The sequence below is a fragment of the Dipteris shenzhenensis genome, chromosome 2 (assembly GCF_047967505.1).
Source record: "Dipteris shenzhenensis isolate YYH24624 ecotype China chromosome 2, Dip_SZ_1.0, whole genome shotgun sequence".
NCBI classification, from domain to species: Eukaryota; Viridiplantae; Streptophyta; class Polypodiopsida; order Gleicheniales; family Dipteridaceae; genus Dipteris; species Dipteris shenzhenensis.
This window is the reverse complement of record NC_141597.1, coordinates 38,942,780-38,967,307: the sequence shown is the minus strand read 5'-3', so window position 1 is coordinate 38,967,307 and position 24,528 is coordinate 38,942,780. Positions and strand designations below refer to the sequence as shown.

Genomic DNA, 24,528 nt, shown 5'->3' with positions numbered 1-24,528 from the left:
CCAAACCTCCAAAAGAATACTTGGGATAACCAACATGTATTAGCAAGTGGTAAATCATAGCTCTCATACCTGCTCTTAGTGATTAAAATAACAACCTTTGAGAGGTTTGGGCTCTCAAACCAAGGCTTAGTAAATATAGAACTAGAGCTCCACGTAGATTTATAAGGCAAAGATATGAGCTACTACCTCACCCAAAATATGTGATACCGATTTCCAAGTACCTAAGGGTAATAGATAAAGTCAAGGATAAACTCAACAAGTGGCAAGGACTTCAGCCAACTTTGGCAAGAAGTACTAGACCCTGAACCAATCTGGGCAACACTAATTTTACGCAATCTAAAAAAATTCAGGCTCAAGAGAAGTAGGCACGGGAGGTAGATTCCCTTTGAGGTGGCACTATTGGGGGAGTGGGAAGAAGGAGGGAGTGGAGGAGGAAGGAGGAGGGAGAGAAGGAGGAAAGGAGGAGGGAGTGGAGAAGGAGGAGGGGTGGGGAGGAGGAAGCAGGAAGCGGGAGCAGGGGGAGGAGGGAGTGGAGAAGGAGGGCGACAGCAGGAGGAGTAAGCACGCCCCGATAGGGACGATAGGGAGTGTAGATTAATTAATAGCGAATAGGCAGGGAGAGAGCAATTAAAGAGTTAATTAGCGGGTGAGAGGGGTGGGTGTGTTTAAAAAAGAAGAGACTAAAACTCTTGGTTTTGAAGGCAAGTCAACCCCAATGTTTGACTTGCGGAGCCTTGTCATTCGTTAAGTAGGCACATATTTTTTAGCTTGTATTTTGCGCTCTCCATCTAGTCGCTACTGTTATTTGCTGCCCTAGACGATCATGGGAGCTCGGACTGTCAGCTCGGATGAAGGTATGCCGGCTACACGCCGCCTCATTTGTCACTCGTGTTTTGTGTCCGTATCGGAGGCTTCTGAGGCGCATTGAACTGGTTTTTCAGAAGAGGAAATTGAAGAAAGAGGAGACGAAGAAGAAGTGGAAGATATTCAGGACAACGAGGCAGCGGCTGATGACGACGACGATGAGGAGGATGAAGATGGTAAGTTTTTTAAATTGTGGATGCCCTAACCAGCCGACGAAGCACAGCTGGAAGACCAGGCATTGTTCCAAGGGATTGAAATTTATTTAACTGGTTGGAAAACGCATGATTGACTGGCTAGAAGAGGGCCAGGACGAGTATGAAAAAGACGATTTTATAGTCGACGACGTTGAAGAGGAAGAAGAAGCTAAAGGAAGCAGCGACGAGGAAACCAAAGCGAAGAAAAAGAAAAGGAAAAAGAGGTACGCCTTTTTGGCGCACTACCCAACTTAGTCGTAGTGAAGTCTTTATTTCCCACATTTTCTGGTTATGAAACTGTTGGCTAGCATATACCTGTATTACCACTTACAACAATTTAAACATGAAAAGAAATGACCGATTGCAATAAAATATTATCCTTAAATGATGTTAATAGTGGAAGACCACCCCTGCTCACCTATAAATAAGGGCTCTAGCACATCTTTCACTCAAGCCTAAGTATAGGCAGGCAGAATAAGAGAGACTTCCACTGATAGACTATTTATCTGTTGTGGAAGATGAAGATTTGGAATCGCTTGGTGGCAAGGAGGATATAGAAGGTTACTACAGGCATGGAGGCCAACCCAAAGGACATCTTCATTGGTAGGGACGTGAAATGTGCAGATCTAGCCCGCTTGATGAGTGGAAAAAGATTATTGGAATTTTGACATGTTTAGCATGAGAGTGAGGAGGGGATATAGTGCACTACCACATCACCGATTGGCCAGAAGATGGATATCATGCACTGGCAATGCTCTATCAAACGCTTCCATGAAGGCTCAGAGGTTTTGTGGCCCAGAACGATTGCAAAACTATCAAAGTGGTCACTTTTGAGGAGATGGAGACCATGCTGTTGCAAGAAGAGATGAAGACGAGGATGCTCGATTGAGAAGATGATAAGGCCATTGTTGCATCTAGCAAGGGCAAAGACAAGGGTAGTCAAAGAGAATAACGATTCTTCAGATGGTAAAGCGTCTTTAGGTAGGAAAAATAAAGAGTAGAAACACAACTAGCCTTGATACTCGTAAGAAGGTGAAGGTGGACCAAGAAAGGGACGTCAAGTTCAAAGAAGTGTTGACATCGAGCAGCTGAGCATTCTGATGAGAGAGGAAGAGTGCTTTGTAGAGAGTGCGGCTTCCAAGCACATGTCTGACAAGTTGAGTAGTTCAGGACTCGGAGCTTACATTGTGAGAAGTGCAGAGAGAAAGCAAACCTCACACATGCAAAACTGAGAAGGAGAGGAGAAAACACAAGGACTGCAAGGGATCTCAGGACAAAACCCCTGTACGGTGGGGAAAACCTCTGCTGTATAGATAGGCACAACTGCTCCACGAGAGATACTCCAAGTGATGGAAAGGAGGGGGCTATATATAGGTAAAATGCACACCTACGCCGTCGCTTGGATCGATCCTTACTTCCGTCTCTCCACCCCCGTTGATAAGATCGGCGGCACGAGACCTGTTTGGAATCACAAAAACTCTCCTTTCTTGTGCCCGAGTTCTTCCTTGAGCCCGACGTGCGGCTAACCGTCGAGTTTTACAGCCATGGAATGTTTGGCAACAAGTTCGTAGGAGGATACTTGAAAGGAGGCCTTGACTTTGGAGTACTGCCTAGAATGAGCTCAATAACCTGGTAGTTGGTTGAGCAAATGGGCTGACCCCTGCTGTAGGTGGGCCGACCCCTACTCGTGCTCATAGGGGCTGCCACCCACTGTGTTAGAAAATACCCAACAGAGGGTACACGCAGCGGAAGACTTATAGTAATGCCCAGGAGCTCACTCAGTGGTCGTGTGGGTGTGGAATCACAAACTTCTTCAACTTATGTGTGCGTCACATAGATGTGCAGACTCCTCAATAGACAATGAACCAGCCAGATAGAGAAACCACCAAAATATATATTTCTGTCCAAAACTATGGACACAATACAAGAGAGATAGATCCAGAGTCCCACCAATGGTGTGGTCCTCTGATCTTACCACAAGGTCCTTCTCCTATCTGCTGGCTATCTCTAGACTCGAGCCCGCGTGCTCCACCTCGAGCGTCTGTAGACTTTCCGTCCAGTATGTTCTTCTCCACCTTACTGCCTGTGAATCAGCCTAGGTGGGCAGCCCCTGCCAAGCTTTGTCTGCAGCACACAGGTCCCTGTTCCACTGCTCCAACCTGCTTGTGAATGGCTGCTCCAGAAGGTATGATGATCACAACACCTCGCTGCCCTAGAAGACAGCCAAGGTCCAGCCTCTAGGAACTCAGTCTGCAGCTCACCTTCAACTCTCCTTCACCCCCAGTGTGAGGCCCAAGGGAGTGGCTCCTGGCTGCTCCTGTCTGCTCCTGCTTTTGCTGAACTGTTGGATATGAAATGAGGCCACAAGCCTCTCCTTTTATAGGGCTCAAGGCCCCCTTGAACCAACCGGCCAGCCAGCCCTAAATGGGCCGACTGGCTGGTCTGTAGCAGCCCTAACCAACCGACCAGTTGGTTGGCTGGTTGGCTGCCTATCCAGCCCTATTTAGGGCCCTTTGCTGGCCCTTTGTTCCATGCAGGGTCCAGCCCCTTTGCTGCTGCTGTCCTGCCACCTGCCAGCCCTGCTTGCAGGCCATAGACCTGCCCATATACTTTGCCAAGGACCCCGTCATGCAATCGCCTCTGCCAGGCCCTTCTACAGCGCTGTACAGTTCCGTACATTGCTGATGTCATCGCGCCTTCCATAGGGTCCTGTTGCAGTCCACTGAGTGCCTCATGCCAGGCCTGATCCAAGACACTTTGTCCCCGCCATCTTCCTGCACATGAGCTGCTCCTGATGCAGCCTTTCATTCTTGGGATACCCCACTAACCATGAATGCTCCAGATCCACACATCCAGGTAATCTCTCTTTGGGCACATCCTGCCCTAGGTCTCCCTCCCCCACGCTCTCCTCATTTGGGGGCTTATAGATGGGGAGGTGACGTTTCCAACACCCCCTCTCACCGACACATCTTGGCCCAATGCCAACATGTCGATGAAGATGCTCTAGTAACTCCCTGGTCGTAGTCCTCTGGAACTTTTCGATGTTGAAATCTTTTCCTGGCTTTTTAGCCAGTGGCTCCTGCTCCACCAGGTCCGGTTCCGCTTCCGCACACCATCCAGGTACACAGGTCCATCTCTGGTAGCACCTCCTGGCACCACCCCCTTCCGTCACATTTCTGCCTTTGTATTCGAGCAACCCAGCCTCCACGATCTTCCAGTCGTCCCCCTCATAATGAGTGAACAACCTGGAGTCTTCTAGGCACCATGCTCTGAGGGTCTGTTTCAACCCGTCCTTCCAGTGGCAAGGTCTGCAACCAATGAATATTTCGAGATAACTTGGACCATGAACTCTCGCTGAGTTCTCAAGCTGGTACTCTTCTGGCTTCAGTACTCTTTGTCCATCACCTTCTAGCAATCTGCGTCCAAGAGTTGAAGAAGCACCAATACTTCCCCTTCTGCCTTCGAAGAAGGCCAATTCCTTCCAATCTCTTATCACCTGAGACAAATGAAGAGCAGAGTCTCTCCACAGCATGCTATAAAGGCTCAAATGCAGAATATCAAATACATACCAGACTGTTGTATTGCCTGAATGTTTGCTCTGAAAGCAAACTCTCATTGAGGCACCCACCAAGCGCTTGTGTAATCCTGTACTGTCCCCTTTTGAACTCCAGCATTCATGTGACCATGAGACCCCAGGGCCTTCCATGGAATCCACCTTCGTGTCAGTGTCAATAGCCACACACCTGGAAGGTACCAAGCGCTCCATGCCGTCCTTCACCTTCACAAAGGCATCTGACTCCTCGTCGACCCACATCTCTATGTCAGACATCCTCACTGTGATTTCTGGATCAACATATCTGACCTTGGTAACACTCGGTGATGTCACCAGGAACAACTCCTTGATTACCACATTTGCTTTGGCCTCTCCCTGTGAATCTGAGTCACATATGTGTGAATCTGAGTCACATTTGCTTTGGCCTCTCCCTGGGAAGTATTGGTGCTTCTTCAACTTATGTGTGCGTCACATAGATGTGCAGACTCCTCAATAGACAATGAACCAGCCAGATAGAGAAACCACCAAAATATATATTTCTGTCCAAAACTATGGACACAATACAAGAGAGAGAGATCCAGAGTCCCACCAATGGTGTGGTCCTCTGATCTTACCACAAGGTCCTTCTCCTATCTGCTGGCTATCTCTAGACTCGAGCCCGCGTGCTCCACCTCGAGCGTCTGTAGACTTTCCGTCCAGTATGTTCTTCTCCACCTTACTGCCTGTGAATCAGCCTAGGTGGGCAGCCCCTGCCAAGCTTTGTCTGCAGCACACAGGTCCTTGTTCCACTGCTCCAACCTGCTTGTGAATGGCTGCTCCAGAAGGTATGATGATCACAACACCTTGCTGCCCTAGAAGACAGCCAAGGTCCAGCCTCTAGGAACTCAGTCTGCAGCTCAACTTCAACTCTCCTTCACCCCCAGTGTGAGGCCCAAGGGAGTGGCTCCTGGCTGCTCCTGTCTGCTTCTGCTTTTGCTGAACTGTTGGATATGAAATGAGGCCACAAGCCTCTCCTTTTATAGGGCTCAAGGCCCCCTTGAACCAACCGACCAGCCAGCCCTAAATGGGCCGACTGGCTGGTCTGTAGCAGCCCTAACCAACCGACCAGTTGGTGGGCTGGTTGGCTGCCTATCCAGCCCTATTTAGGGCCCTTTGCTGGCCCTTTGTTCCATGCAGGGTCCAGCCCCTTTGCTGCTGCTGTCCTGCCACCTGCCAGCCCTGCTTGCAGGCCATAGACCTGCCCATATACTTTGCCAAGGACCCCGTCATGCAAGCGCCTCTGCCAGGCCCTTCTACAGCGCTGTACAGTTCCGTACATTGCTGATGTCATCGCGCCTTCCATAGGGTCCTGCTGCAGTCCACTGAGTGCCTCATGCCAGGCCTGATCCAAGCAGGGTGGTGTATGCCATCCAGACACTAGTAGCTATGCCATTCTCATCAAGTTCTTTTGCAAGGCCAAAAGGTTGGACGATGCATTGGGGTTATTCAAAATGATCCGTGAAAATGGTCTGGTTCCAGATGTTGGCACGTATAATACACTCATAAGCTTCTATTGTCAAGAAAAGAAAGTAGGTGAAGCTTTGAAGCTTTTTGCTGAGATGAAAGAACTCGGCTGCTGTCCAAATATAACTGCACAGAATTGTCTTCTTGTGGGCTATTTCAAGTCAGGACAAGTTGAGACCGCTCTGCTGCATCTGAAGAACATGTTAGAAGGCTGTCCCCGCCATCTTCCTGCACATGAGCTGCTCCTGATGCAGCCTTTCATCCTTGGGATACCCCACCAACCACGAATGCTCCAGATCTGTCCCAGATCCACACATCCAGGTAATCTCTCTTTGGGCACATCCTGCCCTAGGTCTCCCTCCCCCAGGCTTTCCTCATTTGGGGGCTTACAGATGGGGAGGTGACCTTTCCAACACACTGGCCTATAAAGAGGGCTCCCCTCCTGCCCAACATGGGCTGACCAGGACGTCTCAGCCCGCCTCCCATGAGGGCTGCACACAGCCATATAAGGGCTGACCCCCCCTGCCTACAAGCCGACCCAAGGCCTATGTGGCTGACGTGCGGGTTGGACCACTTCAGCCTCTAAAAGGGCCTGGCAACCTGCCCCAAAGGGTGACCCTACAGCTGTGACATGGCGTGCCTTCCCCCCAGGGCACCTGCCTTTTGTGTGCCACCAAAGCATCATGTGAACAGGTCCAAGGAGGGCCCTGAACAGTGCGGACCCCTCTCAGCCTGCCTGAGCCACCATGGGCTGCCCTCAGGTGGGGCCACCATGGGATCTGCCCTCAGCCGTACCCTATCGACCCTCATGGGGGCAGGCATACCCACAAGCAAGGCCCTCACTCTCTACCTAACCTACCCATGTGACCCTCCAACATACACATCCAGACTTGACGGTGACAGTAGGAAAGGATGGGAGTTGCGCAGTTAGTGTGATTGGTAACATCCGAATTCCAGATACTCTCGAATGTCCCTCATGTTCTAGCCCTTTGAATAACTTGCTGCTTGGTACAATAGTGAAGCAAATTTTTAGAGTTACAGGAGATTGATTAATATGATGGACTTCCAGCATTGGTAAGCAGTGCAGAGATGTGCCCTGGTTGCTTTGATGCAACAGCGGAATTTATTCCCAATGAGACTACACAGTAGCCAATGTCACACTGGAATTGATGGACTCGAAGAGTGTTGGGGGGTGACACCAGGGTCAATATTCTTGTTCTGTTTCGTTGATGTTTTTAGGAGCATGTTTTGGGTATATAGGATTTAATATATCATACAAGTCTTGGAGAATGGAGGTTGAAGACCCTGAACAAAGACAAAGGGGGAGGCTTCAATTTGATGCCCTGTGCAAGAAGGCCGTTGTGTACAATATTGTGGTCTTTGACGAGAGAGTTTGCTGTCAGTGGCACTTGTTTGCGAGGCCATCTCGTAGTTTCCCAAACTCATGAGATTGGAAATTCTTGTGATAGACCTAGCTCAAGACTTAGTGTTAAAGACTAGGGTACTAGCAGATGTAGATGATCAGAGGATTCTTGAGGACAGTGGACAGCTGAAGTATTCGCAGAGGGCTTGGTGTGAGAGATGACAATTAAATTATAAGGATTTGATTTGCATCTCTCGTAGTTTGTCAGTTTCCAGCCTGTTTCCAGATTCACACTTGGATGGTCATTTTTGATTTGGGTCCATGGAGTTCACACTTGGGTGACTCAATGGATTGACAGCACGATGGTGTTTTCCCAAGAGAGCATATGTCATTTTTGGTTAATGAGAGGGGCTGCTAGATTATAGGCGTCAATGCCCTACCTAAGGGCCCCCATATGAGAGAGGGTGGTGGATTATGGGGGTCAATGCCTACCTGTGAGCCCCTGTATGAAGGGAGCATTCGGGCTTGAACTAGGGTTATACTTCATTTTGGATTTTGTCGGATATTGGCAAGAATCGAGTGAAGACTCAAGACTTAAGCCTCAACTTTCAAGACTCAAAAGAGCAAATTTTAACGTGAAACACATTATATAATGTATAGTATTTGCATGGCACCCATGAGCTTCTCAGGTTTTCCCTACAGAAGATGAGGTCCCTTTATCTGTTGTGTGCAGAGCTTATTCCTTCTCTTTGTATATATCAATGCAAGCGCACTTCAACTTTACTCACATGGCAGAGAGAACAATGGCTTACATTTGTCACCAATCATGTCTCACATGATCCGTGATACATGATACATGATACATGTGACCTAACATCATAATATCCAGGATTCAGAATGGAAATGAAATTTCAAGTAAAGGTTACTTGATTAAAATTCAAATTGTTATTAAGATTCTCAGTGCCAAATTTTGCAGCTTTGTGGTATCTCCATCAAATCTCTCTCTCTCCCACCAAGTCACTGGGCGGAGAGCTGCCTCATGATTTCAGTCATTACATTACTGGAACTACCTGTCATAGGCTCCTTCAAGGTATAGCAATCCGTCCTCTGTGAGTTGTTCATGGAAGCTCTCTCAACAAAGTATAGCTTAAGCTGGACAATAGATGGGTCTCGGGAACTATTCGCATCATGTATCAGATTTATGCTTGACGTCCACCATCTTGAAGCTCTCAATGTCCTTAGAAATCCACCACCTTTGTAGCTCCTTTAGGCATCCAGTTTATTGTGGACCAACTGTCATTATGTCTTGATGCCCCATCTTTTTAATCTGCCATCTAGTTCTCTGTCCTCCCTTAATGCTGCATCTTCCTTGTAATAGTGTGCTAGGTAGTTGCTTACCGAACTCTTGATGGAAATAGGCTATCCTTTGCATGTGGATGGTTTTTCATGAACAATGGCAGCCCATGCTCTCTGGCAGCTTCCCATCCATATTTTGTGAACGTAGTATTGGTAAATTAGCTGTGGCATTGAAGCTTCAATAAAACATTGCCACTCTGGTTCTAGTGTGCCAGGTAGGCGCTCTTTATGGCAAACCATCTTCATAGGTTATCCCATTGCATATGGGTAGTCTTTCACCAATAATCCGACTTTATCAATTTTAGAAGCTTCTATGTATAGTTTGTGAGCATTGTATCATTGCTAGCTGTTGTAATGAAGCTGTCAGCAATATGGCATAGCATTACGCAGGAGAGGATGCTGTGTTGTGCTTGGTAATCTGAGATCTCCATTAATTGTTGAAATGTTGGTGCATGAATTTCTCCAACACCTCACTAGCCTGCCCATGACAAGGTAGACTTCACCAAATACATCTAGAAGGTCTAACTATAGCAAGCGCTATGAAATTATCCTTCTCAAGCTTCTCAATCACCCAATTAAGCTTCTGCAAATCATCTCACTTAGGTTGCTATGATAGGATGCATCATTTAAAATAAAGTGCACACCATTTGTCATCTTCCTATTATGACCACTTGCTACGTTCAGAGTTTCGGAATGTTGTTGAGAAACCAGCTCTCCAGTAGATCCTCCTATGAGGCTTTTGGCCCCTCTGCGTCCTTGAGGTTCATACATATGCTTTTGGAAATTCGCCCTGCATGATGGTTGCAGAGTAATCACCTCTGTTAAACTAGTCATGCAACAGGTGCAGATTGCAAATGCGGGTTCCATGTTCCTTTCTTGCCACTCACAGTGTGTAAAAAAAGGATGTATTAGGTTATTATAGTTTTTCCATGGTATGCTAAGGCAATGCTTTAGATCTGGCAGCAAATACCTTAGCACTTATATGAAAAAATATAAATATTAAGGTACATGGGAATGAATTGAAGCTAAGAAAAACAACTATGACGGGATGAAAAAGAAATTAAGTGAATTAACTCTGAACTGCGGAATGTATTTAGAAAAAGTGTTGGTAGGATGGCTTTCCTTATTGAAGTATATTAGGAATTGGCTTATAGGGTATAACATAGAAACCTTATAACTGCTATTTTGATTAAGGATGTCGATCTGCCTTTTAACGATCGTTGTGGAGGTCTTTTGAAATTCTACTTTCTTCACTTACATGATACTATTCATCTGGTAGTTTTAAGGTTGTACAGTGTATGGTGCACCTTAGGGTAATGCATGCTGACCAGTTTTTTCATTAGCAGAGGTGCTGAAGAAAATTACGAGCTTGATGAGGATGATTATGAGCTACTTCAAGAAGCAAATGTCACTGGCTTCCATCGCCCTAAATCTGTAAGATTTTTTATTCATTCTCATTTAGTCTGGTCATTGTCCTGAACAGGCACGTGGATGTATGCTTTGCTGAGCTTCTGATTCATTGCACAGCAGGCTAGTAAAACCAAATTTAAGCGTTTGAAGAAGGCTGGCAGATTCACAAATGAAGATGAAAGAGGGGTCCAAATAGGATTTTCTGATGATGAGGATAATGAAGAAGGCAATAGGCATGGTCGGACTGCTGAGGAAGAGCTCAAACGGACTCTCTTTGGGGATGATGAAGGTAATGGCTGCTCTGACTATTTTGTTTTTTATTTGTTTGGTATTGCTTATTCTGTTGAACATGATTTTAAGACCAAAAAATTGGCTATAGGGGCACCTCCTGAAGATATTGGTGAGGAGGACGAACCGGAAGAGGAGGAAGAAGATATTGGTGAAGAAGATGAAATGGCAGATTTCATTGTTGACGAAGAAGAGGTGGATGAGAATGGTCAGCCTGTTAGGTAAGCATAGGTGAAAGTAATAAACCTTTGGAATGTTAAGCGCTTCAGAGGCTTTCTGGTTTGTAGGACTGCATAAATGCTTCTCTCTAAAATTCTTTAAGAAGGCTCCACTCCTTTTGCCTTTCCCTTTCTCTTTTCTTTGGATAGAATGGTTTCTTTTGGAAGTTGATATCTCATTTTACCTATGTACGATCCATTTACCTTCCTCTCTACCTATGTTCTACTTATTTGTAGCGGATTTTCTGTGTGTTTACTATGGCAGGCGAAGAAAGACTAAGAAAAGAGGCCCAAGACAGGCAGCAGGAATATCTTCCATGGCACTACAGGAAGCACAAGATATTTTTGGTGATGTAGCAGAATTGTTGGATCGTCGTAAACATGGCTTGAATGCTGAACGAGCTGATGAGGATGAGGCTATAGATGACGACAGGGAAGGGTATCCAACAGGCAGACTATCCAAAATGAGAATTGAAGATGAGTTTGAACCTAGTGTACTGGAGGAGAAGTACATGACAACGAAGGACAACCGCATTAGAGAAACGGATATGCCAGAGAGGCTACAAGTGAGTAGCTTAATTCGGTTTATCTCTGCGGCTTGGTAACTCTGACTAACTTTGGGATTTATACTCCGAAGAGATTTATTGCTTGGTGCTTTTCAGTGAACATTGTTGATACATTGATTGTTGTTGCTATTGCTGGCATCATGCTACTTTTATTAGCAAGTCACTCAACTTAATGGGAGACTCTAATGAAAAAACACTTCTTGAGAAGTAGTTCTCCATTGAATGAAAATGATATTCATGTACGCTTGAACTGCTCAGTGCTATTGATCAAGTATGCGTTTGTGGTTGAGGTGTAATTTCTTAAGGATGCCTGAAGTGAGGTGCAGGTGGCAGCAAGAGGAATATGCAGATTGTGTGTAGTGAGTGTGTGAACGCTTCATCCTGTGGTACTGGACACAAGGAGAGCTAGAGGGCAAGCTTGAAGATTTCTATAAGAATATTGCAATTCAGAGGTGTAGGGAAAGTAGAGCGTTTAGTGCTCTTCTCCCTGCTCGACTCGCTGCTCCTCTCCGCCATCTTCCTTCTCCCTCTCCTTGCCTCCTTCCTTCCGCCCTGCACCCGTTCTAACTAGTTGCATTCATCAGACCTCCCCCCCCCCGGCCCCTTCCCCCCCTCCTCGCCCTTCGCCTTTTTGATGTCCTCGCGGGCAGCCTTGCGCTGCGCCAGGGACGCCCCTCAATACACCTTGCTGTTGTGCCCCCTATGCCTCTGTTAGAAATGACCCAACAGAGGGTACACGCAGCGGAAGACTGATAGTAATGCCCAGGAGCTCACACAGTGTGCGGTGTGGGTGTGGAATCACAGACTTCTTTACTTATGTGCATACAATAGGTGTGCAGACTCATCAATAGACAATGAACCAACCAGATAGAGAAACCACCAAAATATATATTTCCGTCCACAACTATGGACACAATACAAAAGAGACAGATCCAGAGTCCCACCAATGATGTGGTCCTCTGATCTTACCACAAAGCACAGTTACGCTGAAACGCGTTTCAGAGCCCAGCCAGGCCTGAAACGCCGTTTCAGAGAAGCCCCGTTTCCTGAAACGCGTTTCAGGGTCTGAAACGTGGCTGGCTGAAACGTTTCAGCCAGTCTGAAACGCGGTTCAAAGCCCTGAAACGTGCCGTTTCAGACAACACAGGCTGCTAGGTCTCCAAAATCACATTTTTTGTCTTTTTGCTTTTGATTTTGGTCTCCAGGCTCCTTCCACTCCTTCAGCCTCATACTCTCTCCATCCTCAAGGTTTTCCAGCCCTCCTTCAGCCCCATTCACTCCTTTCCTCTCCTTTCTCTCCTGCAGCCTGCTTCAGCCCTCCATCATCATCTACTCCCCTCCCTTGCTGACGTGGCATTTCCCCGTTTCAGCCCTTCCAGAAATCCCGAAACGTTTCCGTTTCCGTTTCCGTTCCCCGTTTCCCCGTTTCCGTTTCCCCTAACTATGCCATAAAGTCCTTCTCCTATCTGCTGGCTATCTCTAGACTCGAGTCCGCATGCTCCACCTCGAGCGTAAGTAAACTTTCCGTCTAGGATGATCCTCTCCACCTTGCTGTCTGGGAACCAGCCTAGGTGGGCAGCCTCCTGGCTAAGTCTGCAGCCCTGCTAGCACCTCTCTATCCTCCTGAATGTAGGTCTAGAGGGTGGCTGCCTGCTGCTCCTTTCTGCTCTGGATCTGCTGCTGCAAGTGATGATCTCAGCAACCTTCTGCCCTAGAAGACAGTCTAGGTTCAGCCTCTCCCTGAGCTAAGTCTGCAGCACCTCAGCACAGTTCACCTCCTGCTCCTTTCTGCTCTGGATCTGCTGCTGCAAGTGATGATCTCAGCAACCTTCTGCCCTAGAAGACAGTCTAGGTTCAGCCTCTCCCTGAGCTAAGTCTGCAGCACCTCAGCACAGTTCACCTCCTGGTCATAGGCCCAACTGCTGCTACTCTGCTGCTCCTTCCTGCTCCCTGAAGTGCTGCTAGGCTGGATGATGATCTCAGCACCTTGCTGCCCTAGAAGACAGCCAAGGGTGCAGCCCTTCCTCGAACTGTCTGCAGTACACAGCTCCTTCTGGTCCTCCTGGATGTAGGCCCTAGTGTTGCTGTTCCGCTGCTCCAGTCTGCTCCTGAAGTCTGCCAAGGCTAGATAATCAAATGAGGCCTGAGCCTCTCCTTTTATAGGCCCTGAGGCCTGCTGTAGAAAACCGACCAGTCTGACCTGACTGGGCCGACTGGACAGACTAGGTTGGCTGGCCCAACCGACCTGGTTGGCTCAGCCCAACCAGCCCTATATAAGGGCCCTTTGCTGGCCCTTTGTTCCATGCAGGGTCCAGCTCCTTTGCTGCTGTCCTGCCACCTGCCAGCCCTGCTTGCAAGCCATAGACCTGCCCATAGACCCCCACTATACTGTGCCTTGCTGCAGCCCTTTGCCGGCGCCTTGTCCTTCCCGTACACGTCCGTACTATTGCTGATGTCATCGTGCCTTTTACCTGGGACACCCCGCCATGTCTGTTGTTCCAGATTCACCTCTTCCAGGCCAGATCCTGATGCTGAATGCCTCGCCATCTGCTCCTGTTGTTGGCGCCATCTGTGGCAGCCACCTTGACTACAGGTGTGTTCCCTTAGCTGGCTGCCCACATGACAGCCTATGTGCTGCCCATGTGGCAGCCCCCCCCTCTCTCTCTTCTCTGGACATATTCTGCCCTAGGTCTCCCTCCCCCACGCTCTCCTCATATGGGGGCTTACAGATGGGGAGGTGACCATTCCAACACCCCCTCTCACCGACACATCTCGGCCCAATGCCAACACGTCGATGAAGATGCTCCAGTAACTCCCTGGTCGTAGTCCTCTGGAACCTTTCGGTGTCGAAATCTTTTCCTGGCTTTTCATCCAGTGGCTCCTGGTCCACCAGGTCCGGTTCCACTTCCGCACACCATCCTGGTACACAGGTCCATCTTTGGTAGCACCTCTTGGCACCACCTCCTTCAGTCACGTTCCCGCCTCTGAACTCAAGCAATCCAGCCATCACGATCTTCCAGTCGTCCCCCTCATAATGAGTGAACAACCTGGAGTCTTCAAGGCACCATGCTCTGAGGGTCTGTTTCAACCCGTCCTTCCTTTGGCAAGGTCTGCAACAAAAGTACATCTCCAGATCACCTGGACTGCGAACTTTAAACGCACCTGACTGAACCTGAGTCACCCTGCTTCTCGCAAGGGCACAATCCTCCAGTCGTGGAAGTCGATTCCCTAGAGCTTCTGAATCAGGGTCGTCCTTCAGCAAGGTCCCTGCCTTCAGGCTCCCACACCTGTGAGCCTCCTACTTGGGCTCTGATACCAAGTTAGAAATGACCCAACAGAGGGTACACGCAGTGGAAGACTGATAGTAATGATAGTAATGCCCAGGAGCTCACACAGTGTGCGGTGTGGGTGTGGAATCACAGAGTTCTTTACTTATGTGCATACAATAGGTGTGCAGGCTCATCAATAGACAATGAACCAACCAGATAGAGAAACCACCAAAATATATATTTCCGTCCACAACTATGGACACAATACAAAAGAGACAGATCCAGAGTCCCACCAATGATGTGGTCCTCTGATCTTACCACAAAGTCCTTCTCCTATCTGCTGGCTATCTCTAGACTCGAGTCCGCGTGCTCCACCTCGAGCGTAAGTAAACTTTCCGTCTAGGATGATCCTCTCCACCTTGCTGTCTGGGAACCAGCCTAGGTGGGCAGCCTCCTGGCTAAGTCTGCAGCCCTGCTAGCACCTCTCTATCCTCTTGAATGTAGGTCCAGAGGGTGGCTGCCTGCTGCTCCTTTCTGCTCTGGATCTGCTGCTGCAAGTGATGATCTCAGCAACCTTCTGCCCTAGAAGACGGTCTAGGTTCAGCCTCTCCCTGAGCTAAGTCTGCAGCACCTCAGCACAGTTCACCTCCTGGTCATAGGCCCAACTGCTGCTGCTTTGCTGCTTCTTCCTGCTCCCTGAAGTGCTGCTAGGCTGGATGATGATCTCAGCACCTTGCTGCCCTAGAAGACAGCCAAGGGTGCAGCCCTTCCTCGAACTTTGTCTGCTGTACACAGCTCCTTCTGGTCCTCCTGGATGTAGGCCCTAGTGTTGCTGTTCCGCTGCTCCAGTCTGCTCCTGAAGTCTGCCAAGGCTAGATAATCAAATGAGGCCTGAGCCTCTCCTTTTATAGGCCCTGAGGCCTGCTGTAGAAAACCGACCAGTCTGCCCTGACTGGGCCGACTGGACAGACTAGGTTGGCTGGCCCAACCGACCTGGTTGGCTCAGCCCAACCAGCCCTATATAAGGGCCCTTTGCTGGCCCTTTGTTCCATGCAGGGTCCAGCTCCTTTGCTGCTGTCCTGCCACCTGCCAGCCCTGCTTGCAAGCCATAGACCTGCCCATAGACCCCCACTATACTGCGCCTTGCTGCAGCCCTTTGCCGGCGCCTTGTCCTTCCCGTACATGTCCGTACTATTGCTGATGTCATCGTGCCTTTTACCTGGGACACCCCGCCATGTTTGCTGTTCCAGATTCACCTCTTCCAGGCCAGATCCTGATGCTGAATGCCTCGCCATCTGCTCCTGTTGTTGGCGCCATCTGTGGCAGCCACCTTGACTACAGGTGTGTTCCCTTAGCTGGCTGCCCACATGACAGCCTATGTGCTGCCCATGTGGCAGCCCCCCCCTCTCTCTCTTCTCTGGACATATTCTGCCCTAGGTCTCCCTCCCCCACGCTCTCCTCATATGGGGGCTTACAGATGGGGAGGTGACCATTCCAACAGCCTCTTCAGAGGCTTATTGTGGTCGCCTGCCAGCTCGGGGAGCCTGGCAGCTGGTCGCTGGGCTCTTTGCACGTCGTGGAACTCATGGAGGCCTAGCCAGCTTGCGTTGGTGACCCGAGGAAGCTCGCGCCGGGCGGGAACAGCTCTTAGGCTCCATGCCTGCCCCTTAGGCACTCTCGCCGCTGTTTTGGCCCCCATTTAGGACCGGGATCCCTTAGTGGTTGCAGCGTACTGGTGGGTGGCCAGCATTGCTTGTTGCTGCACAAAGTTTGCTTGCTGGGCTTCTTGCACTCCACCTTGGTCCAGGTCCTCCAGAAGGGGAGTCTGGGACTCCATCCTCTGCTGGGATCCGTGCTGCGTTCTTGCTGGGCGAGTAGCCCTCTACTCTTGGTGAGGCTGTGAACGAGACTTGGCCACACCCTTCCGCCAATCTCGAGCCAAGTGTCTGATCTACTTGCATCGTAAACACTGGCTTGGACGTCCGAAGATCTCAATGCGCTGTCTAAACTCTCTGCCATCCTTCTCAAGAAGGATCTCCTCTTGGAGGGACTCGGGGCTCTCCACTATCAACTCAAGTCAAGAGACTATGTCATCTAGCAAGTGTCACCAAAAAATGCAGTTTTGCCCAATGCGTTTCTAGGTGAAACGTTTCACTGAAACGGGTGAAATGCCAGTGCATTAGGCAAAACGACCTGTCACCTTTGTCTTGACTCTTTTGAGAGTGCTCAATGTGTGTGTGTGTATTTGAGAGCTCTTTTCAAACAGAGAGAGAGAGAGAGAGAGAGAGAGAGAGAGAGAGAGAGAGAGAGAGAGAGAAAGAGAGAGAGAGAGAATTTGAGCATAATTGTGTATGTTTTATATATGATTTATGTAAAATACATTTTAAAACTCATTTCTAGACGAAAAGCTTGGCAAAATCTAGAAACTTTAATACTACATCTGCTACCACTGATGTTGCCGTCGGAGGTGGTGCGTCCACCACCGTGCCAAAAGCTCTCGCAATGGATTGAAGGATGGTACGATATCCCTTGGGGAGCTTTGAGAAGCAGAACCTCATTGGAAAGCAGGGCACACAGTGGGTTGTGTCCGTGTCGTCAACTGTCGAGTGCTAAACTCACTTGGATCAATCTTGTACCTAGGCGTGAGTCCGACTATCTGGCCCACGATTGCTCTGTCCTGACTTGTTGATCGCTTTCTTTACCTATTCTTGTCTTTTGGGGAGAGAAGATGCTGTCATTTGAGCTCCTCTTCCCAGACCAAGGTCACTGCCAAGATTTGGTCCTTGGAAAAACAAACACAAACTCTTTGATGCTGGGAGGGAGAGGGACGGAAAAAGAGGGGGAAAAGACGAGGGAAAAGAGGGTTAAGATCCCTCCAAAAGGCTGGCTGGAAGGTGGCCAGCACAGCAAAAGCGCCAAACAGCCAAGAAGAGGCATGGGCCTCCAATGCCATGTCTTGAAAAGAAGATCGGGCTGCTCCCGTGTGTGTGTGTGTGTGGCTTCTGTGCTCCTCCTCTCTCAGCCTCTCGCTCAGGCTTCTCTGGTCCAGCCCGCTCCTATTCGTTGTTTGCTCAGCCTCTCTATTCTTCTCCTCTTCGCTCACTCCTCCCCGCTCAGCTCCCTTCTTCCAGTCTTGATGTAAAACATAACCCACCCAGAGTAAAGCTTTGGACTGAGAGGATCCCCTGACCCGGTCCAGGGGTTAGGGTAGCTAGGGGGCTCTGGAGAAAAGAGGCACATCATGGATCTTGGGGGACAACAGTACGAAGAACAAGGACTTATGAGAAAGAGCTACGTTTTGGCAGCCCTAAACACTCACGTTCTTCAAAGTTGGTTTCTACTATTACACATATCGTTACTATAGAGATGAAGTCAATAAAGCAGAGATGATAGTAGAACTGGACACAAGTTAACAAAGAGGACATCCAAGCAGAGATCACGGAGAATAATGTGAGAGCCAATAATGCTTTCTACTTAGAATTAGGGAATTACTAGACGAATTGGTGTATTTTTTTGAAGTAGAGTTTGGAGACAATGACCTAAGCAATTTCAGAGGAATACCCAACGTTGATTGGGATCCCAAGGCAAAAGTCTAGAGTGTGGACATTTACGGGTGAAGGTAAAATTTATGAGCATCATTGTGTAGCCATCCATAATCTTGATGAGTATCTGTCCAAATCATAAGAGGAATGCAAGAGGTGGCATTCAGCCAATGAAGGAGATGATATGGCCTGCGGGATACGTGTCAGATGTACAGTGCTGATGTGGCACTATACAGATGTTCTTGATGTTGCAGACAGCCACACAGGATTGTACAGATAATGACGTGGTAGCAGGCATAATCTGCTGACATGGATCTGTATGGATGATGAAATTACAGCAGCTAGCGCAGGATTTTTCTTATCCATGTGGCAGCAGATGGCAGAAATGAAACGTGGAGCTGCCGGCTGAAGATGTGCAAAGTCGGCTGGCTGAGTGCTGGGATCCATCATCCCTTGCCCATTGGTGCTCTATATAAATGGACTCTATAACGTGTCCCTGGCATTCTCCTTATATGCCTTCTAAATTCCCTCCTCCCCTCCTCTCTGTCTCTCTCTCTCATCGTTCTTACGCTTGTTTTAAAAAAAATTAATATGTAAGATTGGATATATTTTAGGCTTATGAAGATATATGTATATATGCGATTTCTTGTGATGATTATCAGACTAAGCCATGCCTGTTTAAAACTGGATGATATGGAAATGATGCATGGTTTTTTTGGTGGAAATGCTTCACTTGACTCCTTGTTTTTGGGGGGGAAGGGGAGAGAGAGAAATGACAACATGGAGAAAAGAAGATATGGCGTTTTCTTTATAGTCATTTCTGCCAGCCATGCATAAGTTTGTGGTTTTCTTGATGTTGACGTCCCCCTTTCTGTTAATATTTTCTCTCGTTGTGTAGTTTTTGGAAGAGGTAACAGGTGTCATACCATTGAAAGAACCAAAAGGGAGAGAGGCGGAGTGGATCTATGATCGAGCTTTTGGACATTTGGCAGTTCCAATGCGCAAGGAATTTACATATCTTGCACATAAGAATAAGTCAGAGATTGTTCAACAAATTAGTTATGTCTTGACGCAGCTTCATGATCACAAGCTGGAGGTGGGTGCTTTTTGAAGTATGAGTATGGGCAAAATTTGTAGCCGGTGCAGCATAGTCTGTGTCGATGCGTTGACAAGGGCTGAAATTTTCCTGGCATGATCTTGATACAGATTCCCTTTATTGGTATGTACCGGAAGGAAGGTTGCCTAAGTCTTTTAGAGGATCCCTATTTGCCGTCTTCTCCAAGAGAAGAACCTAAACCAAAGCTAAAGGACTACAAGGTTTCACCCCTGGCTCCCTCCCTTTTTGTCCAATTTACTTGTGCTGTTTCTAAATGACATTTATTAATTAACTCACATGGTTTTCTGTGCAATTGGTAAAGGCGCTATGGCAGGTCTTCTTCTGGGATAAGAAATGGTGGTTGTTACAACGCAGAAAAGATGTGCTCCAAGGAGCATATGAGAAGCGTGCAAGACTTGATACTCCAAGCAACTCAATAAAAGCAGAAATGTTGGAGAAACTGCTAGAAGCTCTTCAGGAAGCACAGTCTGATGTAGCTGTTGATGATATTGATGCAAAATTTAGTCTCCATTTCCCTCCTGATGAGGTGGACGTAGAGCAAGGCCAGTTCAAGCGACCAAAGCGGAGATCATTCTATAGTGTTTGTCGCAAGGCTGGGTTAAGTTCTGTTGCAATGCATTTTGGGTTGACACCTGAACAATTTGGAGAAAATCTTCAAGCTATGTACAAGGTTATAACACTTAATTTTGAGCATCTGCAGCTTTCTGTGAGCTCCACCGTTGGTTTAGTTTTGAGAACTGAGATGTGATGCAATTAGTGTCTTGTATTTTATCATGTGTTGTACAGAGGCATGAAGTGGAAGATTCCTTGGCTCTGCCAGATGATATTGTGATGGAACATTGTGGTGGGGAGTTCACTGATCCGCAGTCTGTACTTCGAGGAGCAAGGCATATGGTGTGTAATAAGTGCAGACACAAACCTTCTTGAAGAGTTGTCGTGGTCCTTGGTTTGTTATGTAATTGTAAAAGTAATTTGTCAGACAGAAAGTGAACAAATTTGCAGTAAGGAAGGTGGGGGGAAGGCCGTGTATATGAGTGTGTCAAATGATGCTTATGCCCAAATGGTAGAAAGAATCATGGAACTCTTGATGGATAATTTGTTGTAACAGTAAGCAAGATTGGTCCATGTGTCAGGGACTTTTCATGGTGTTGGTTTGTTCACCCACTGTAAGTTTACATGTGATCGTATACCAGTGATTTACCGAATTAAGCTTTTGCAGAAGAGGGGGACTGAAGAGGAATTTGGATGTATTTTAAAGCTTTCCTTATTCCATTTCAATCTATGGAGAGCAGTACAGTTTCATATTTGGTTTCTCATATACTTGTTTATCGATGTTCGTGTTTTGTTGTTTCCCCATTCTCCTGTTGGAAGCATGATTAAGACAGCACAACCTTGTACTGAAGACATGTTCTGATATGTTTTTGTTCTGCATGTAATCAAGGTAGAGACGATCTTCTATCTTTTTCCTGTCCCTCACCTCTAGCTTGAGAATTTTCTTTCGACTTTTTGAATTTGGGATGCCTCTAGGTCTTGAGTATGTCCGCAAACTGTGAGAGCAAGTGTCACAGGCTTTGATTGGAAAGATGTTACGGAGTCTCAAGGAGTAAAATTCCGGTGCTTAAATTATGGACCTCGCTATTTTCTGGGATGATAAAATAAACCTTCAGTTAGGGTCATCAGAGTTTGTGGACTTTAGATACTATATCCAAAATTAGGTATTTTGAAATAGTACAGTTGTACCTAAGGTATTTATTCTTGGCAATTTTTGTGTGTAATCTTGTTGGGTGCCGAGCTGATTGTCTCATCGCAGAAGGCTTGCATTCTAAGTTCGTTTGCCATGTCAAGGTTGGAGTTAGTTGACTCGTTATATGAAAGAAGACAAGAAATGGGAGGCCTTCTAGACTGCAGTGCCCTCCACGCACAGGTAGGAATAGATGTGCACACGTGATGGAATTGCAATCCAACACTGGTTAGAATGAAAGCTTGCAACTGAAAATGCAGCAACTCAACTATGAATGCAGCAACTCAGCTGGGAAGTGAGGAGGGAGAAGCTTCCCAAGGGCTTCTCACAAAAGCCAGAGCTTTAGCCCCATCCTATGTGGCACAGTAATAGAGTGTACCCAATCAGAATGCACCAAACACATGCACTAGATGCAATACTCGCATCTGATTGGCTGCTGTAAAGCGTGAGAGATGGTGAGTGGATATCTATGTTACGTGGCAAGGCCACATGAGATAGACAGAATGGTGCCATGTGGCAACCATCCGCTTCATACATGATGTATGTGAGGGCTTGCCAATCATGTGGCCCCTTAAAAATCTCTAACCCCTGTCCATGACATATAATCATGGATGTCCTATCCTAGGACCTAAGGTCTACCTACCACTCTTTTTGACTTTTTATTAATCCTAGCCCAAAATTACCCAAGGGTAATTTAGTGAACTAAGGCCGTAGTTCATCATTTTTTCCAATGCTCCCCCTTGATGAACGATGGATTAGGCTTCAGGCCGATCAAGTTTAGCAAGAGGTTTGGTCAGATATCGCCCTTCTTATCTTCTTTTGTACTTACATTGAGCTTCTCAAGTGCCCTTCAGATCCTAGTTTATCTTCTGAGTCCTCGTCACTAGTTGAGGACTCTTCATGGTTTCATAAAACCATTTTGTAGAGTCCTTGATTGAAGTTCGACCTCATCGTTCAGTCTCTCTTTCTACCATTCGCTCAATGATAGGATAGAACAACGTATCTTGTTGTGAAGTGTAACTGCGCTGTCTTTAGAAACCTAGTATAGCTACTTATGCTTGGGCACTGATGACGACATAAGTGTTGCTTTAGTTTGTCTACCTTTTGTTTTTTAAAAATTTTGTTACCTCATTTTACTTCTCTTTCGTTTTCTCTTTTATTTTCGTTGTAGAATTTTGGACTTTAGAACAACAAAAAATCTAAATTTTTACAGCAACACTGTTTTGTCGGGGAGTATGAGAAGTAGAGTATCGTCTTTCAGTGCCCTTCTCTTTACAGAATTCAATAAATTCTGTTGACTTATACCTTTATCTGATTTTAGAGCCTTAACACACTTGCTAGTTTGGTTTTGAACCATGGCAACGAATTACTTAAAAGTTCTTAAGGGTGTTAGACTTCTGGTCAGGAAGTATACCTATGTCTTCCTAGAGTAATCGTCTATGAAAGTCAGGAAGTAGAGCTTACCTCCTGATGATTTGACGTTTAGAGCACCACATAGATCAGAATGTATCAGCTCAAAGATATCTTTCTTTCTTGAACCCTTCTTTGGGTACTTTTCACGGCGTGCTTTCCCATGATATATCCTTTTGGAAGCCATTCACAAGACCTTTCCTATTTATGAGGTCTAGGCTTTGAATGTTCAAATGGCCAAATCTTTCATGCCATGGGATTTCTTTCTTGCTTATTGAGAGATGTAGGCCTTAAAGTCAGGTATAGATGATGTCAGTTTATAAAGACCTTTTCCTCAATTCCTCTAGCTATGATTGTGAAATCATCAGCCTTATCTTGAATGAGACATTCCCCTTCAGCAAATTGCACCTTCTTGCTCTGTTTAGTAATGGCAATAAAGAGTGTGCGGAGTGAAGTGACTAGAGGCTCCGGATTCAATGATCCATGACTCATCAGCTTGACCAGATTTTTAAAGTTATGGTTAGCTAACGCTTTCTTAGAATTACTAGTCTGGTGCATGGCGATATTAGTGGTGTCTTTACCACTATGCTTAGACCCGAGTTTAGCCATATCTGCCTTTTTCTATGACATTCGGAAGCAAAGTGGCCTGGCTTTCCACTATAAAAGCAAGGTCCTTTCTTCTTTGTCATTCTGTTCATGATGATCATGTTGACACTCAGAAATAAAATTATGCTTTGATTTAGGCCTGAATTAGGGTTTCTGATTTCGCCTTTTATTTTCAGCAGGCTGTATCATCCTGATTACCTAACTTCTTGCTCTGCCTTTTATTTTATTTTCGTCTAGCACCTTTTGCAAAGGGACATTTATTTGGTCTAACTCATCGTGCCTTAATTGGCTATAACATAGACTATGTGAGTGCAGTGTTTACTTTAATAGGGCAAGTTTTCATCCAAGTTGTGGCCTGCTGGTATTGCGATAATTCTTTCTATCTTAAATGGTGTGTTGCCCTATCAGCTAGATTTAGATGCTCGTTTGGGAGAGACTAAAATGAAATCGTTTAGACTTTACAAGCAGTTGTAGCTTGAATGAAGAGATTTTGGACTACTTTTTGATTAGCCTTCTGTTGGGCGCTGATGATGTCAGTGGGGATGTCATAGTAGCTAGTCCTTGCTATGCGTGATGGAGTTTATTGTTTTCAATCTTATGAGTGACTATCTTGAGATTGAAACTGCACTATGTTGTGTTTTTAGAGGATGAGTTTGGAAATGTTCCTGGATTCATCTAGGTATATGCTTTAATAGGGCAGATCGATCAATGAAAGTAGTGACACCTAAGCAAATGATTGATGTTTTCTTATTGAAGCACAACTAAACCAGATACCAAATAGAAATAAGGCTTAAGCCCTTACCTCTATTTGAAGTCCACCAAGAATAATGACACTTCCCCTTGATCCCGCAACCACCTCAAAGCAATTCGTGCTCTTCTCCTAGTGTGTGAGGATCTGTTGGCTATTTTAAGCCCTTCTCTTAGTGTGAGAAGATCTTGTGGCTATCCTAAGCCCTTCTCCTAGTGTGTGAGGATCTGTTGGCTATTCTAAGCCCTTCTCTTAGTGTGAGAAGATCTTGTGGCTATTGTAAGCCCGACTTGACTCTTTGTTTGAGAGGTAGGATGAAGTAATTACTATGTTGTATTAGGTAGACTGTAGTGGGCACTAGTGAGAGGGCACCTAGTGCCTATGATACTGGCAACATCCATGTATAGGCTAGGTACTATAAATTTCAGAATTTGGACAACAGTTTTGTAGTTTTTGTCTCTATTCAATATTATATGAAAATGCCTATAATTTGACTAGCATTTCTAGGTGTTTCCGAGTGAAATGTTTCTAGAAGAAACACCTTTCTATGCAAAATCACAGAAACCTTGCTTGTGACTCTCGTATAGATTGACATTGACATCCCCACTCTTAATTTTAGGTAGGAGACCATGGAAAACAGAGAGATGATAATCTTTCTCTGAATACCAAGGCGGCTGTACTGCTACTTTATTGGATGGCATTGGAACAAGCCCTGCCAATGAACAACAGCAAAATGTAGAAAATTTCCACACAAAGCCAAGAATGTGAGCAACAACTTTT

The 24,528-nt window shown here is 46.6% G+C and overlaps 1 protein-coding gene across 1 annotated transcript in view; it reads left to right on the top strand.

Moving 5' to 3' along the window:
* The first annotated feature begins 735 nt into the window (after positions 1–735).
* The window catches only part of GTB1 (global transcription factor group B1), a 41,067-nt gene continuing 17,274 nt past the window's right edge, over positions 736–24,528 (top strand). Inside the window, exons 1-11 of the mRNA XM_087392251.1 lie at positions 736–854; positions 942–1,040; positions 1,162–1,282; positions 10,180–10,267; positions 10,361–10,532; positions 10,623–10,752; positions 11,015–11,315; positions 19,025–19,222; positions 19,333–19,443; positions 19,545–19,913; positions 20,030–20,137. Coding sequence (XP_087248377.1) covers positions 824–854; positions 942–1,040; positions 1,162–1,282; positions 10,180–10,267; positions 10,361–10,532; positions 10,623–10,752; positions 11,015–11,315; positions 19,025–19,222; positions 19,333–19,443; positions 19,545–19,913; positions 20,030–20,137 — 1,728 coding nt within the window. The 5' untranslated portion in view covers positions 736–823. The remainder of the gene's footprint in view (positions 855–941; positions 1,041–1,161; positions 1,283–10,179; positions 10,268–10,360; positions 10,533–10,622; positions 10,753–11,014; positions 11,316–19,024; positions 19,223–19,332; positions 19,444–19,544; positions 19,914–20,029; positions 20,138–24,528) is intronic.